The 17,940-nt window shown below is 51.6% G+C and overlaps 1 protein-coding gene across 7 annotated transcripts in view; it reads right to left on the bottom strand.

Moving 5' to 3' along the window:
* Banp (BTG3 associated nuclear protein) overlaps positions 1-17,940 on the bottom strand; it is an 87,477-nt gene that overhangs the window by 17,222 nt on the left and 52,315 nt on the right. For 5 of the 7 annotated variants that reach the window (XM_013507969.1, XM_013507967.1, XM_005411011.2 and 2 more), the window contains 4 exons: positions 9,652-9,819; positions 4,678-4,808; positions 2,888-2,959; positions 1,460-1,498 (listed from right to left, as the gene is read on the bottom strand). In XM_013507969.1, coding sequence (XP_013363423.1) covers positions 1,460-1,498; positions 2,888-2,959; positions 4,678-4,808; positions 9,652-9,819 — 410 coding nt within the window. The remainder of the gene's footprint in view (positions 1-1,459; positions 1,499-2,887; positions 2,960-4,677; positions 4,809-9,651; positions 9,820-17,940) is intronic. The other 2 variants (XM_005411014.2, XM_005411013.2) reach the window with 1 other exon arrangement.

Genomic DNA, 17,940 nt, shown 5'->3' with positions numbered 1-17,940 from the left:
GTCGGGTGGGGGGAAGAAAATAGGAGATCTTGTCAGGGAAAGAATCAGGTCACTTATGAACTATTACTTGACATAAAAAGTGATTGTGCGGCAGTTCTGTTTAGTTTGCAGCAAGGCTGCGTAAGAGCAAGAGTGGAGCCACAAACGGGCAGAGCGTCTGGACCACCGTGGAGGAGGCGACAGCCACCAGCAGCAGACTGCTACGGGGTGCAGGCTGGCTCCTTTCGGTATGGCAGCCCTTCTGGACACCCCGCCTGCAGCTGCAGCCCTGGAACCTGCACAACCCAGGGAACTCTGGCCTCGGGGAGGCTTGGGTGCTCTTCTACAATTCTCCGCATAAAGGTAAGATAAAATCCTGACTGTACCCTAAAATTCCAAATAGGAATTGTTCAGAGTACAAAGGGAACCTGAAAGGGAAGGAACTTCACTTTTCTTCTGCATTGAAGTCCATGTCTGTCCTTACGATGATAAAATTCCACTACCAGAGTAAGTACAAATCGCCACACTCAAAAACAAAGACCACTGTGCAGGAGGCAGGGCCTCAGGCGCCCAGATGACCATGCAGATGGAAGTGACTTGTCACCAAGAGGCCACAGCTGCAGTAGGGACACTGTGGTGCTCTAGTTTTGTGGCGCTGTCTCCTTCCAAAGCAGTGACCTGGTGTTTACACCCTAACCCACAGCACTGCCTGATGGAACTGGAAGCTCTCTAACTAAGAGTCCCTAATCCCACAAGTCCCTCTGGCAGGCACCTCCTCCCAGCGCTCAAGAGCACCTTCGCTCCTAATCCAGCATGTTCTTGGCAGGACTGACAAGAGGGGCAGGGCTGGCCAGAACATGGGGCAGACATACACTCCGGCCTCAAAGGAGTGTGGCTATCTGGACAGCAGGCAAGCTTGGGAAGGTGGTTCTCTGCGCCAAGCTCCTGAGCTATTTCTGTGAAACAGGAAGCCCACCCAGAGCCTCTGACCAAGCGGAGGGGAAGCACTCTTCATGAGAAACCATGCCTGGCAGAGGAGGTCAGGAAAACACAGCTCCTCACTCAGGAACGCTCCCCTCATGCTCCCTGGGGCCTCGAGGTGGATGCCTCACGGGTATGGAGTCTCACAGGGTGTATGCAGTGAATGTCTGGGCTGCTCTTCTCCTCTCTGAAGAAAGGCAAGACGCGTGAGTCTGAGCAATAAGCAGGAGTAAACCTACTGTGTGCTCACACACAGACGCGGTACCAACACCATTGTCAACCACTCTCATGAAAATGCACAAAAAAGAGTGACACACTCAAGGGAAGTTAGTTTCCTCTACCAGGCACAAACGAACATCAAATCCCACACAGCCGGGGCCGCTCTGGCCCCTCTTGGCCTGGGTGACAGGGCCTAGGAAGGGCCCTGTCTTCAGCGAGAGCAAGGCCGGGCGCCAAGGTGCTCACAGCACGTGTGATGTGTGGACAGGTGAGGACTTACCTGTCCATCCTGGCCCACATGATGGATCTGTAGATTGCCCTGCAAATGAGCAGAAGAGGAGACAATCAAGAGCTAACAACGACCCCATGACGTGGTGAGACAAAGAACTTTCCTTTGCCCTTCAGGAACAAATACAAAACCACTATTCTACAAAACTTCAATGCCTTGTAGCAGTAAAACTACAAAACGTTTTAAGATGAGTTTGTAAGTATTATTTTTCTTATAAAACCAAAACACCCAACATGATGCTCATTTTCTCTACGCTCAACCGAAATACGATTTGGTAAAAATTTTTATTTGAAACAACTTCAGCTTCACGAGGTGCCTGAGGAAGGGCAGCGAGGCCGCTGCTTGGCCTGCGGCTAAGGTACACCGCGCAGCCTCGCGAGCGTCATATGCACAGCAGTGAGCACAGCACAGCCACAGGACGCGCTGGCAAGTCCCTCCTGCTTTGCAGAGAAGACAGTCACTCTAGGTGTGGGAGACTCTGCTAAATGTCTTGTTTCAGCAGAACAGCTTTACGCGAACAAGGACATACGGGGCTGTGATAAGGAGTGTGGCAGCAGGCAGCAACTGATCACAAAGTGACCACTAATATGCAAGCAATTTCTTCTAATTTACTGTGCTCGATGCTTAATGGAGATAAAAAATAATTATATACACAAGAGGGATTCAGTCTTCAAAACTGATTTTAAAAAAAAACCTCAAGAAATAGTCTAAAGAATTTTTCAGCATAATGATAAAAAACAAGGATGTGCTGGTTTTTTCCTGTGTTTTTCCCTTCCAGTGTTCCCAAGCAAATCCAGAGCCCAGTGGAGCCACTGATTGATGGAGTCTCCGGGCCTCCTGGAGTCCTGTGGCCCCATCAGTCCTTCCCTCCCTGCCTGGCTGGCATGGCCTCAGGCCCCACCCCTGTGGAACCCAGCACTGCTTTCAGCAGCACTCCTGTCTGCCAGGCCTTCACCAACCCTCAGTGCCCGTACGCTGCAGGCTGTGCCCAGCCTGCCTGCTGGACTCCTTCCTGCGCTCCTCTCGCCGCTTGCAGGGAGGACATGCGAGGCCGGGGGAGCCCATGCTCTTCCTGGACCTACTAATCCATTCGCGTCCTCACCCCCATCGCCTGCTCCTCTTGGCCTGTCCTCCCTCTAGACCCACCCGCTGACGGTGTCTGGTGTCCACCAGGCCCCTGGAGAACCTCTCTGGAGTCTGCCCCACAGGCAGCCCTCTTCTGGGCACAGATGCAGGTCCCCGGTGCCCCTCAGTCCTTGTGGGCACAGACTGTAGCTCCTGTTACCCGGCACCGTGGCCACCGCCTGAGCACCATCCTGCAGGCACAGCTGCAGCCCATGCACTCTCCCAGAAAGCCAGCAGCACTGCTAAGCGAGCCCAGATGCCTCCCAGCCTGCTCCCCCAAAGCGAGCCACTCACCTCGCTGTCCTGCGTGATCTGCACCTGCTCCCCCTGCGGCACCTGGGCAATGTGGAGGTGGCCCTGTGGAATCCACAGCAAGAGAAGACACCAAGAAGCATCAGAAGAAAAACAAACCCAGGAAACACGTGTTTTCGACCCCATTTCTTCCCGACCCTGTGCTCACAACTCGAGAAGGGATGAGCCCTGACCAGCAGTGTGATGCGCCCCTCAAGTGACCGCAATGCTCAGGACATGACAGTCATGGGCTGTCACCTCTCGAGGAACAATGGGTCCTGAAGATAACATGTCACATCTTTAAATGTCACTATGCAGGTAGATGTAAGAATGTCGATATACACAAGGGGAGAAGCAGAAGCTTAAGAATCACAACTTGAAAAATCGCCATGTATAGTGGCACATACCTATAATGCCAGCACTCTGGGAGGCTGAGGCAGGAGCACTCTAAGTTGGAGCCCAGCCTAGCAACTTCACAAGACCCTATCTTAACAAAAAAAAAAAAAATAAAAAAACAAAAAACAAAGGGCTGAGCAGGTAGCTTGGTACAAAGGCCCTGGATTCAGGTCTCAGAGGTAAAAAAAAATAAAGCTATTTTCAATTTGGAGAGATAGAAGCCTCATAGAAACCCCAGGAGTGCCCCTCTGCCAGTGCTCAGGGACACAGCAAGGCTACAAGGGCAGCAGTGACCAGGAGGGGAGGAGCTGCACAGGTGTGAGGTGCTGAGAACAAGATGGGTGATTTTTATATCAAAGAAGCACTCACATGACTTAAACAACTCGTGAAAACACTAATAAACGTGGCCCAAAAGAGCACAGACTCCAGCGAAAACACACTGTTTACAGACACCGGCAGATAATCCCATAAACCTTAATTTAGCTGAACGAAACGAGTACTCAGCATCGTATTTAAAATTCAACCCTAGCCGAAATGGACCTTAGAATAAACGGGTAGGATGCCGTCACCACAACCCGTCTGCGTGTCAGAGCGCTCTGCTCTGAACTGCTAAGGTCACATGAGGGCGATCACACAAACTCCCCAGCTGCTGGACTTGTGTTTATAACTTGCCTCTTCTTCCAAGGAGGGAGGATCTGCGTGGAAGCCCCCTCTGAGGTGCACTGGGTGCACACCAGGGCCAGTCCTTCCCTCTCACAGGGAACAGCCTGCCAGGGCGGGTCTCAGAGGTCCTGAGATGCCAGGGGCCATCACAAATGTCAACACGACCCAGGCGGCACCCTTCCTGCCCTTTCTGCTGCCACGGTGGCCTGGCAGAGCCCATGCAGGGACCCTCAGCACCGGGCCACTGTCTCAGCCCTGCCCTGAGCCACAGCACACCAACACGAAGGGACTGTGACAGCCAGGCAGGCCTCATCTCTGAGCAGCGCCTGTGGGGCAGCTGCAAGGACGAGGGCCACCAGCACTGTCCCTTGGTCCCTGAAGAAGGACCGTTTCCTGTTGGTAAAAGGATGCCTGCGTTTCTCAACTGACAAACATTCAGGATGCTTTAAAAGAGGACAGGCAGAAGCTCGGACCCACAAGTGACCTGGCTTTAGTCACACTGTATACAAGTAGCTGATGCCAACGTTCCTGTAGGACAGACAGGATGGGCCCGGAGGGTCGGGGGGAGACCAATCAACGCCTGTCCTGATTTCCAACGCAAGGTCAGTGACTGCCTTCATTCAGGCTCCTGGCCTCAATACATTCACTCATCCCAAGCTTTCAACACCCCCAGCCCCGCCCCACCCTGCCCCCAGGGCAGCCTCCCACACCCCTGGAGTAGAGAAGGCACGTACTACTTGCACCTGGCCATCCTCTCCGATCTGGTGGATCTGCACCTGCTGGGCGTTAGCCAGAGTGTAGTGCAGGGCTTGTGGCTGCGGCTGTGGCAGCTCGGGGGCGGGCGGCGGGGTGCCCATCATGGTCTCTGCAAGGAGAGAAGCAAAACAGCTCTCAGTGAGCCCCACACGGGACCACGTCATCTCAGGCCTTCTCGTCGCTCAACCTCAGGCCCCACAGAAGAGGATAAAACAGGCTTCATTCTAGCTCAGCGGGCAGGTCTCCAGTCTTTGCAGGGCCATCATGCTAAGTCTGGGCTATCTGAGGTTTCTGACACAAGGACCAGGAAGGTGTAAAGAATCAGTGTCACTGATGTAACTAAGCTCTAGCCAAATGAATGAAAGGCCTCAGGGTGTATCTACAGACAGGAAAGATACAAGGGGTGATCAAAATATACGGTGAATGTTGAAATTTTTAAAATTCATTGCAGTAAAAGACACACTGCCAATAGTCTCCCTCAGAACATTCCCCCTTGCTTCAAATACACCTATCCCAGCTTTCTTGCCATTTTATGAAGCAGTTCTGGAAGTCCTCTTTCATAGCTGTTTAACTGTCTTGAATCTATTCAAAACATTTCCCTTTTGTGGTCATTTTGACTTGGAGGAAGAGCCAGAAGTTGCACAGGGCCAGATCCAGTGGATAGGGGCAATGAGGACACAGCGTCGTTTTGTTACAAGCCTGCCTTTCTATGGATGGCACTTGGAGCAGCATTCACTGTATTTTTCATCACACCTGTGAAGACACTCACAAAGAGGGCTACAGAGCTGCTTCAGAGTGTTTAAAGCCAAGGGAGGGGGCTGGGGATTTAGCTCAGCGGCAAAAGCGCCTGCCTGGCAAGCGCAAGGTCCTGAGTTTGGTTCCTGGTACTGGAGAAAAACCAAAAAAATAAATAAATAAATAAATAAAGCCAAGGGAAATATTCTGAGGGGGATTAACAGCAAGGTGTCTTTTACTGTAATGAATTTTTAAGACTTAAAAATTTTCCCATATATATACTTTGATTCCCTTGTATTGTTACTTTTAATTATAATCAGAAATATAAATTTTTAAAATGTACATGTTTTTGTTATAGAGAATTATGATGATTGTTCTAAACTGTAGCATAAAAATATGCTATAGTGGAAAGAAATTTTGTGAGAAAGGATAACTAGAAGGAGAAAAATGGAAGATAAAAATCTGTGTGCTTGGGTTTTTTGCCAGTGCTGAAGGTTAAATCCAAGGCTTTTCACAGGTTCTACCACTGCACTATCTCCCCGGGCCCAGGCATCTAACGATTAAATCCCTTCATGTATTTTTAATAGCCAACAGCACACATTACACTGCCACGGAACAGAGGTTCCACTGAATACTTTCTAAAACTAATCTAACTAATAAAAATACTAATATTTATAACATGCCAGTAATTATATCTTTTTTCATCATTATTTCAAAGAATATTGAAAATTTTAGGTCTCAACTTTTTAAAAAGTCAACTTAAAAGTGTGCAGGGAAGCACATTCAGTTTCAAATTTCATTAAAAGGATACATGAGCAAAATACTTAATAGGTCACAGATTCCCAAAGAATGTCTGCTCAATGTTAATAAAAATCAATCAGTTTTGATGTTTCCCTAATGGCTCAAAATATAACTAAGAATGATTATACTCATATGTAGGGCTCTAAAAAAACCACAGAAGATAGGATTTGTAAATATACCAATGATCCTCAAACCTACAATTCAAATCACTGAAATTACCATTTAATCAAGAGCTTGTTACAACTGCACAATATAAAAACAAATAATTTAAATCTATGAGGCTGTTTTGTTTTGTTTTTGCAGTACTAGGAGTTGAGCCCAGGGCTTTTGCACTGAGCTACATCTGCAACCCTCCTCTTTACTTTTTGATTTTGAGATAGGCTCTTGCTAGTCTCTAAGTCTACCCAGATGGGGTTGAACTTAGGGTCCTCCTGCCTCAGCCTCCAGAATGCTGGGATTACAGCTAAGATCTATACTTTATAATGGACTAATACTGAAGTTTAGTGTACAAGTTTGCACCAGGTACTTGTTCATGATCAGTCACTGATCCTGTGACAAGCAGCAAGCATGCTCACACCCAAGCAAGGACAAAGGATCAGCAGAGCACCGGACTGCACTGTCTCCACGTGAGGACCCAGCCTGAGGGTGCAAAAATGGCTGCACACATAGACACAGGCAGTGCATTTTCAAGAGCTGGTCCTCAGCAACTTCACGCCTCACCCACCGCGCCGATGACCTGCTAGGACTCCAACCCACCAGAGCCTATATTTAAACAGTAAATCCCAGCTGGGCATGGGGGCACATGCCTGTAACCCCAGTACTCAGCTGGGACAGGAATATCATTTCGAGTTCGAGGCCACCATGGACTATGTAGCAAGACCTGGTCTTAAAAACCAAAACCCAAAATAAAAACGGTAAAACTCAGCCATCTTACACTCAAGCACATGTAAAAGTCCACACAGTGATACCAAAGAGGAGACACAATACAGATACTTTAATATACTGATTAAAAAAAACCTCTTGAAACTAGTGATTTTATGGTTTGTATTCAATTTGGCAGCAACGAATCACCTTTAAATAGACCAATCTTGGCTCAGAATCTCATTTACAGTATTTATTTCAAAGTTCTTCTTTTGTCTGCTGATAATTCAAAGAAGACAAGATAACCCCAACCAGATGCACAATCAGTCCAAACTCATGGAATTCGGGCTAATTACCTTTTGCTGGGTTATTTCTGCCCCCCAAATGCCTTAAAAACAGGAACAGCTTTGTTAGGCCAAGAGCAGATGCAAAAAAACAACAATGAAAAAGATTCCTGAAGTCTCTTCACCTCAACACCTGTTTTGCTCCCCCTAACCCTAACCAGAACACAGTATATTAACACAGACAATAATGAAGTCAGCCGCCGGTCGCAAAGTGATGAACTTTAGAAACAACATGTTCTCTTCCTCTCCACTGGTTCGATGGCAGTGTGTCAAGGGCGGTCCCCAGCCCTCCACAGAAAGCAGTCCTGCCTGGGCCTCCCAGCAGTGCATGACACGAGACATGGGACGTGTGCCTTGAATGTACCATATCGGGTGTCTAGATTTTGCTATCTTCCTACTTGTGACTACTTGTGTTGCTACTTGTGACTCGGTGTGGTCTTTCAGGGGTTGTCCTTGATCTCTACTTTCCCCCTGGGAACACGCTACCCCACAAACAGCCTGGCTTTCTGCAGCCTTATGAAAGCTAGACTTGTCAACCAGGGTCTCTGGCTGGCTGGCGGAAACCTGGAGGCCTCCTGACCCACTGTGAGGGCAGGAACATGAGCTCAGACACCAGCCTCCTACTCCTGGCATGCACATCTTAGAAGCCAGCAATGCTCCAGGGTACCCCGCTCGCTCTGTCAAGAGCTGGAGAGCTCTCACGGCTTCAGCCTCTTGCAGCACCACCAGCCTTCTCCCTGCACGACACACTGTTCTCTGCAGCTCCAGGCTCCCCCTATGCCTTGAGAGGGTCAGGCTGAGGGCCATCCCATCTTACCTCCTCCCTTTCGGGAACAATGGCTGGGGTTGCCTAGTGGCCAGTGTCTACACCCCAGTTTTGTGACTTTGTCCAGGTTTCTACAGGACAGATTCACTAGGGTCCCTGCTACTGTGTCATGACTAAAAGTGAAGATCTACTCCCCTGAATTTTTTTTCAATCAGATTTTATTGGAACATTTTAGATATATATTATAGATATATATATATATTTATATATTCCCCTGAATTTTAAAAAGCATTGTTAAAACTATAAAACTAATGTAATGTTTACTGGAAATGATATGGAAGCCATAGGAAGATACAAACAGCTCAATGAGATAAAAATTACAACCCTACGACCTAGAGACAGCCACTGTGGAGAAAATAACATGTGGATTTCCCACTACTGTCCATGCTAGCTCCACACTTTTAGTAAAAACGGGAGCTTCTGTGTCGTGTGTGCTACACAGTCGCTACACCATGGGACTCACCAAAAGCATCGCATTCACCCCAGGCTGCCGTCTGGATTCCCACCTCGAGCTCCTGATCAGCAGAGAGGCCTGGACTCCTCACTCAGAGCTGCTTTCCTGCACGCACTCACAACAGCACTGCCCAGGGTGCAGCTTGTGTGGCCCACAGCCGCCACCTCCATCTTCAGGAACCTTGGCAACAGCCTCAGCTAAGTATCCGGTAACGACCAAAACAACCAGGAGAAAACCACTTCCTGAAGGACAGTCGGGAGAACTCCAGGTGATCTGATATGCTGCTTCCAGAACAAAGAGCCCTGACAAAGACTCTACTCAGGAGAGTGGTTGAGGCTGCTGGGGTCCTGAGCCGACCCCACTTGCCCTCAAGTTCCAGGAGCTGCTGCCCAGGAGCTACTCCGGGGGAGCTTAGAGAGACTGCTTCAATCCAAACACTTGCTCCGTGTTTTGAGATGTCCCAGGGACATGTGGTCATCCCTGAGAATTTTCCTGAGGAAAACAATCTTTGCAGCAAGCCTGAGCAGAAAGGCAAAGCAATTTGCTTTCATTATTTTGAGGACAAGCCTGAGTCCAAAAAGTCAAAGGTAGACTAAAAGCCACAACTTGGACTTCTCCCAATCTGCACGTGCAGCTGCCATGTAAATGATAATAATCCTGTTGCTATTAAGTCTCCAAGAGGCTGGGGATCTAAACAGGGAGGGGAGGAATGGCCAGGAAACTCTGCCCCTGCACCATCCCTGTAGGGAGGCCTGGAGGCCCTCTACCCTCAGCTGAGTGAGGGGCAAGGCTGCCACGACCTCAGAGTGGCCTCCCTGTACATGCCTGGCCCCGGGACCAAGGCACTGGTGCACTGTGCCCGAGGGGGTCCCACAAGCCGCAGGCATTGGCCCTGGGCACTGCCCCCCGTGGCTCGCCCCACCCTGCCTACCTGAGGTGCTATAAGAGGATGAGGATGGGGTCCTCCGGGAGAAGCTCTTGACCGCCAGACTTTGCCCTCGCTGTTTTCGCCGCCACGCTGTCCGGCATTTGGAGTCAATGCTCTGTTTAATCCGATACCAGTCAGATTCCGTGATTCCAAATTTATAGAAAAGGTGACCTGAAAGAACATGTCCCAAATAAAAGCTGTCAGGTAAGTGCTGTTGTCCTGGGCCCACTGTCTGGGAGCACCTTCGGGGCTGACTGCTGAGAGTCCCGCTACAACTGCTCCTGCAAGTCCCCTGGGACCCAGTCCTCTAGGAAAGCGGGCCGGAAAATCCGCTCATGAGAGGAAGTAGTTAGCCAGTTGATAAGTGATCTCCCAAGAGGAGGCAGAAATGCTTATCATGTGTGCTTCTCTTGTATTTAACTTTTCAGTAACCTGACACCCCAGGCCAGGTAGACTGAGGTGCTCATGAGTTTGCCAACCTCGCCTCCCAACTTCTTTCTGCCCTAAACGCATGTGCAGCACCTAATATCGCAAATGCCTGGGGAGTCAAGTCAAGGGTCCCAACAAGGGACTCAGACCTGGCTTTCTAAGTCCGCAATCCGCTTCCCTCTGCACGCTCATGTCCCCAGGGTGTGTCCCCCACGAGCCCAGCCCCCACAGCTGTGCACACCCTTGCTGGCCCTCCAGCTCTGCCCCACCGAGCACCCTGTTCCTCTACCGCACAGAACGCGTGCTCAATGCCGTGCCTCCCCTTCCCTCACAACATGGAGAACTGGGTTGGTTTTTGTTCACACATGCGTGTCAGGGACCCAGCCTGCTCCGGCACACAGTAAATGCTCAAATATGCGTCAATAAAGGCCTGACACCGTTCCTCCAGTTCTCCTAATTAAGCACCATGAACAGCATCCAGGGTCCCTTCACTCAGCAATGGGGAATCTGAGGGTCCAGGGGCCACTGTGGAACAAATGACAGAATGGAGCCATTGTCCACTGCAAGCCTCACCTGTACCTCACTAGTCCATGGGACCCCTTAGTACCAAGGCAGCAGGAAGGAAGGACACTCAGTATGGGAGTCCAGCACTGTGCCTCCAAAGAGCTAGAGACTTCAACTGCACTGATCAACAGGAAAATAAGCAGATTGAAATTCAAAATTGTAACAATCAAGACTGAGCTAAAAAAAAATCCTATTTTGACTACCAGAAGCACTGAATTTGGACCATCTAAATTACTGCCCAATCCCTAAAAATATGTCCCTATTGAGGCCAAAATGATCAAAATAATCAAAACAGAAGGGTCTGGGTTTTTGAGGTACTAAGTATCAACAGTTTCTTTCGTTTTTGAAAGACACCTCTTGACCTTTTCTAGGAGCAATACGTAGGGCAGATTTAACTGAAACAACAACTATTTCTGTGCTTTAGGCAAAAAAGACACTGGGTTTGAGGAGTTGGGCTGACAGCGTGAGGCAGCGCAACCATGCAGCGGGTGACAGCAGCACCTCCTTCCCTGCAGAGAGGACACCCATACACAAGTGGCGACTCTGGATTCTGACTTTCAGTCCCCTCTAAGATAATCACCGAAGCATCACTCAGTAGGTGTCTGCGCACAGCTTTAAGTACAGGAGGCCTCTTGCTGGTCTCCAGCTTCAGTGAAAGAGGAGCCACTGCTGCCCATGCCACCACAGAACCTGAGCGACGGCTAGCACCTTGTAGCATACATTAATGCCTCCTGAAGGAAAAGCACCATTACCCTCGTGTTGGTTTTGTGGCAGAGGCCGGAGAAAGGAAAAGTGACTGCTCTGAGGTGAACTGTCAGGATGGAAGAGAACCTGCCTCCAACAGTGGCTTCGAGGTGCCCACCCAAGGGGAAGAAAGTGAGTGTCCTCACCACCCTCCCTCACCCAGCCTGGGGTGAGGCAGGCTGGAGACCAAGCAGGAAAGTGTACGCTGATCTCTGCTCACCAGGATGCTGTCCCTCCGCTACGCCACTGCTCTGGAAGGGCACACGCTGGACCTGGCACACGATGGAACTGGGAGGGGAAAGGCCAGCTGTGTGGTCTACAGAGTGGATGCAGGGCAGAAGCCACCGATGCTGCCACCTAGGAGCAGTGCTCAGCCACCTGGAGGCAAAGCCCCCACCACTGGCAGACAGGGTCTTGGAGGAGCCACGCCTGCCCTCTTCTCTGGCAAGCTTCCACGGATGGCCCAGAAAGCATCTCCTCACTGTCACCAGCCTCTCCCCAGAGTCCACTACTGACACTGAAGGTCCGGCCACAGAACTAGATCCTCATTCTCACTTAATGAGCCTGGCACGACGGCCCCGCAGTGCTGTGGGAGAGGGCAGATGAAAGGAATCTCCAGTCTGCGGTGGGTGGCATGTCTGATTTATCAGTCACAAAGGAATGAAGAACATGATCACTAATATAATCTCAAGTTCAAGGAGAAAGTAAAGCAGGAATCTGGGTGCCAACTTATTTCTTGAAATTGTAGACGGACCAGATAGCAGCTGGCCCAGAAAAGCATGAGGAAGACGTGTTTGTCTTGCTGCCTCACCAGGCCCCACACACCCCACCGGCAGGCTCCCCACCTTCAGGCGAGCCAGCACTCTCCCCAAGTGCTCCTGCTCCCCACCTTGAAGGCCCAGCTGCCCTCCCTGACTGTGTGTATGCAGCCCCACACTGCTCCCCCCACGCACAGCATCCCACTGAGGAGGGCCTGCCCTTTGGGTTCCATTCCACAGCACCTCCTGGCCACTGGCCCATCTGACCACGCCCTCCCCAGCTCTGCAGACAGACGTGTCCTTGGTGGCCCCGAGAGCTGTGTTTGGCCATAGCAGACCCACGTCAGCACCGTGTGCAGCTTTCGTCCTGCCGGCAAACACACGCGCCCCACAGAAGGAAGGCTTGGATAAGAGCATCTGATTATCCAAGTTCAGAACCCACACCCTGTGCCTGGGTTGAACAGTGCTCCCCTAAAATGCAGATCCTTCCCAGGACCTTGGAATGCGACCTCCCTGGGATCCAGGGTCTCTGCAGATGTGATTAATTAAGATGAGATCATACTCGTGGACTCTCACTGCAGTGGGACTGGTGTCCTTATAAGGAGAGGAGACAACCATGGATACACAGAGCAAAGATGGCCTTGCGATGACAGGGCAAGGACAGGAGTGAGACTGCCACGGAGCAGGGGTTGGAGTAGTGTCATCACAGGAAGCTGGTGGAGGGAAAGCCCCTCAGAGGAGGTGATGTGGCCCTGTCGAGAGCTGGCCCTCGGGAGCCTGCCTCCCAACCTGAAAGAGAGCATAACATCTGTGTTTCTGGCCTCCAGCCCGCAGGACTAGGAACTCAAGAGAGCTGTAAGATGCACCTGAAGGAAGAACGCCAGTGCCCACGTCGTGGGAAGGGTGAGCTAACAGGGACAGTTCCAGCTGTCTGCTAGGTCCTCTGTGAACACAACTTCCAGTTTGTGCAAATGAACCCAACTTCCCCCAAGCACCAGAGGCCCCGTGGATCTCTCATTCACGTCACGCTCCTCACAGAGGTCCTCAAAGGTCTGGCACGGCCATTCTGATGGCGTTTTCTTTTTCTTTTTTTCCTCCGGTACCGGGAATCAAACTCATGACCTTGTACTTGCCAGGCAGGTGCTGTGCCGCTGAACTAAAACCCCGGCCCCTGGCTTTTTCTTTTTTTTGAGACAGGGTCTCATAATGCAGTTCAGGCTGGCCTTGAACTCACTTTGAAGCCCAGGCTGGCCTCAAACTTGCAATGATCCTCCTGCCTCAGTGTCCCAAGTGCTGGGATTACAGGCATGCGCCACCATGCCTGGCAAAACAATATAGACTGCTACTAGATGCAGGATCACTTCTAATGCCATATGAAATGGTGGTGTTTTGTTTTTGTACCAGGAATCGAACTCAGGACCTCGCACTTGCCAGGCAGGCACTTGTGCCACTAAGCTATATCCCTCCGGCCCTCTGATGGCGTTTTCATTCTATTTCTGGTACCCTGTAGAGAGCACTTGTTCTTCAGCATCATCTAAGCAGGGACTCCCAGAATCCAGTTTAAAACAAAATCACAAGAACTCACCTAAATGAAGAGGGCACTGCTCACAGACACGTCCCAAGTGTCTCCAAGTCACAGCAACTGCTGCTCTTCATGAGGCGCACACACTAGTTAGCTGCCTAAATTCGAAGCAGGAGGTCCATCCACTCTTGGGAACCCTTAAAAGCTAACACCCCCAATAGCAAATTTCTCTCTCCCTTTCAAAAAACCCATTTCTCCATTTCACAAAGAAAGTACTTAGAGATAAGAGCAATTGTATGTTTCAAAACGCAGATTTTTGCCTCCAAAAAAAAGGAAAGTATTTCTGCTAACAGAAAAGAGAGACTTAAAGCGAAGCTTTCTCCACAATGAGCAGGACTTGCCAAGTAAGGCCAGCAGCAAGCTTCACACTACAGCCGTAGATGTCACTGTGAGACTCAGGATGCAGCAGGGACAGGGGCAGGGGGACGAGGGCAGGGGGTCGCTAGCCAATTCCACTCTTGCTGCTACCCACGCTAAGGCCTCAGGAGTGCGGTCCATGCATCTGTTTATTTCGTTGTGCAATAGTCAGCAGTAAGAATTAACTGGGCCAGGTGGAGAATAGGTAAACAAGCACTTCTAGCATTTCAACAATTCTTTCTGACCACGAGCAGCAGTGCTCTGACCTGCACAGGCCTCACCAACACAGGTGGGCCAGGGTGGGCAGTAGGAGGAGGGGTTCCTGTCATAGTCTGAGGGGGCTGCACCCCAGCAGAAGGGACCTGTGCCCTTACCACCCAGCCCCTGGTGAGGGCCCCATGAGTTGGAAGGGCCGACCACACCAGTCCAAAGTCCACAGAGCTCTGCTTGTCTCTTCCTTGGAAAACCAAGGAAGCTAAGGCACCAAGCGACCCACCAGTGGCACAAGGTCAAGGCTGAGGTCATGTTCAGCTTGTTCTCTCCCCACAAGGGAGAGCCTCCAGCGGGAACTGCCCAGATGACAGGAAGCACAGCTGGGCCAGCCTAGGATGCTTGGGCCGGCTCTGTGCACTGCAGCCTCAGGCTCCGGTTCCCCTCTGTTCCCCGGGGTCCTGAGCCTGGCACAGTGCCCATGGGCCAGGTTCTCTGAAGGCCTGCAGGCAGTTCCTGTCCAGGGGAGATGTGTGCACCTACTTGCTCTGGAGATGTGAGACAGGCACGAGGCAGCTGTTCAGAACACCGTCCCCGAGCTGTCTACTCAGCAAAGACACAGAAGCACATGACAAGACGTCACAGTCACCCAAGGCATGGCTTCCACCACGTGGGCAGTGCCCTGGTGGGTGAAACTACACACAAGGGTTAGTGCTCAGGGCACGAACTCGAGGCTGTGGCTTAGCTCCAGCAGACACTGTTTCTCTGATGGCCTGCCCTGCTCTCTATATGATGGCTCTCCCAGGTGACGACCAACTGTGTGGAGGGCACGCAAGAGGCAGCCACACTTCTCCAACTCCTTGGGTGCCTATGAGACTCTTCTTCGCTCTATGGACTCCGCATCACATAGACACAAAGTACGTGGAGTCGGAGCTCACCCCTACGAAAGCCGCAGGCTTCCTCTCCCGGGAAACCATGCAGCACTTAATTCAGGGCGACACAAGGCAGCAGTCTGCACGTGTCCATGCATGGTGCCCCGACCACAGCTCCGCCACAATGCTCAGGCCACCTGCCAAGCAGGCTTCCATGTAAATTCTGCTGGTGACCCAGAGTTTCTGACAGTAAATCAGTCACCTGCTACACGGGGAAGAAACGGATCTTTCACCAGGCAGCAGCGATGATGAACTGAGTTCTGCGAGGCCAAGCCCTGCTCCTGTTGCAGAAGCCCAGGACTCAACCACTCCTGTTTGCAGGGCCAAGCCCTGTCCACCTACAGTGACTCAGTCTCTCCACAAGGCCCTAGGACCAGCCACTGCTTTCCTGTCTTCCTAAAGGCCAGCCCTGCTGGGGACCATGAACATGAATTGACACAGTATCCACCCTAGGCTCTCCTCACCCTGCCTGCCTTGGGGGCAGTTTGGAATGCAGAAATCCCACTTCCTCTTGGTCAATGAGATTAGCACCCAGGCGTGGGGATGGACCTTGGCGGGTTTCCTTCATGATGTTCCAGGGAGAGTGCTGTATCCCATGCCTCCCTTGCACTGTCTAATAAAATGGTGGCTAGCTGGGGATTTGGGGCCTTTTGCTTCTAGAGAGCAATTGGTGGTCCCAGATTCCTACTATGCTCCCCTCTACTTTGTCTCTTGCTCTTTCTTTCCTTTCCCACCATGTGCCATAACCCAGGCAGAAGTTTGGAACCCACTGCAGGGGCCTCCAATACCTGGCACTGTGGGAAGGGTCTCTAATAAGCCTAGTCCATGACACTAGCAGGTCTGTGGATGCAGCACTTACCAGGCATCTCTGCAGAGCTGGGCAGGGAGCCCAGAGGTGCTATCTTACTTATTTTCTCATTGCTGGGACCTGGGACAAAATATCCTATACTCACAACTACAGGAGAGGACTATTTAGGCTCACAGAATGTAGAAGTTTCAGCACACACAGTCTACTGGCCCCAAGGCAGGACGGCATGGGGGGCAGGAAGCAGCGCCAACAAGGGGGAGCAGAGATGTATACACACACCCGTCCAGGCCACGCCCATGGACCCGTCTCTCACCAGGCTTCACCTCCCAACATCACACCCAGCTCTAAACCCTCAGTGGCCTAACCCACATCACAGTCACGGTGCAGTCACTCCCAAAAGCCCCACCTATGAGCGCATGAGGCTTTAGGGGTGCATCTAGACACAGGCCCTATCAGTTGGGGTGATGTGGTGAGCAGGTGTCAGTGAGCACAACCTGGTGAGCACAGCCACAGGCCCAGAGAGGATGCGAGGACACAGGTTCCATGAACATCTCATGCCTCCTGATACCCTGTGACCATGAAGTACAACTCTTAGAATCAGGGGAACCAGGACCTGTTCCCACTATGTGAGACCAGTACTGTCCAGCCTGAGCAGACTCTGGACACAAGCATGCCCACCTGGTACCATGTGCTTCTGCTTCTAAGTCTCGCCCTGAGGGGCGTGGATCACCTGTCTAGAGCATTCCCTGTGCTGCTGCCAAAAAGCCTACCAACTGCAGCCTGTGTTCAGAAACCCACAGTCCTGGTACGGACAAGAGTCCAAGGTAGCTTTCAAACCTGAGCCAGCCAGCCGCCCTCTAGCTGCACGTCTGGACACATTTTCATCTCCCCAGAGGAACAAGTACATGTCTTGGGAACAAGGGCTATCACCAGAACACTAATGCTCCCACACAGCACCTGAGCCACACTGCTCACAGGGCCCAGCTGACGTGCCAGCATCTTCCTCATGCAAGGGGCCCCCTCGCTAGGTTGTCTCCAACTGCCTAATGCCTACCACCACACCGGCATGTACCTGACTGGAACCCATTTCCTACTCACCCCTCTCTCCCAGCAGCACCCCACACTGTGGTCCCCAGCCAAACACTTCCCATGGCAACCTGTTACCAAGCAACCCACGGGCCCAAGGTCACACGCACAGGTGGGCCAGAGCAGGGTGTCTGCTCAGGAACACTAAAGCAGAGGATGACAGATGTCACCAGGCTGCTATCTGCCACTTGCCTTTGAAGATAATGCTTTACTGGAACACAGTCACGTTTTATTTGCTTACGTTTGGTCTATGGGTGCTCTCAGAGAAGCTGAAGACAGGCCTGAAACACCTGCAACATGGCCCTTGGAAAATGTCTGCAGCCCCTGCTCCAAGCCACAGCACTGCTCATTCACGACCTGCTCTACCCTGTCTCCACTGAGAGACCAAGGCCAGGTGGCCACAGGTATCAGCTAAAACAATGGTCAGATGGGTACCCTGGGGCTGGGCTGGGGACAGAATCCCTGAACTGACAGCCAGCCTCCCTCCCTCAGGGTCAGCCAGACTGGGCTGCATTCCTCAGCAACTTCTGCAGTGCACACAACACCTTCAGCCTCACTCACCGTCGTTGCCACACGCACAGGGATCCCACTGTTTGTGTGGACAGCGCAGCCCTCACACGGCACAGCTCAGTGTCAGAGCTGCAGGTGGGGACACACTCCCCCGCAACTCCAGGGCAGACTCCAGGTGCGCTAGAAAGGCTTCAATTGCGCACCGTGGCCGCTCTCCCCAACCCGGCTCCATGCCCACTCCCTCCTCACTCCCTCACCAGAAGCCACACTGGACAGCTCGGACTCACAGCCCCAGGGTAACTGTCAGGCTGG

This window comes from Chinchilla lanigera, unplaced genomic scaffold (assembly GCF_000276665.1).
Source record: "Chinchilla lanigera isolate Chin_1 unplaced genomic scaffold, ChiLan1.0 scaffold00140, whole genome shotgun sequence".
NCBI classification, from domain to species: Eukaryota; Metazoa; Chordata; class Mammalia; order Rodentia; family Chinchillidae; genus Chinchilla; species Chinchilla lanigera.
The sequence above is the reverse complement of the archived record's forward strand: the minus strand, read 5'-3'. Positions and strand labels throughout refer to the sequence as shown.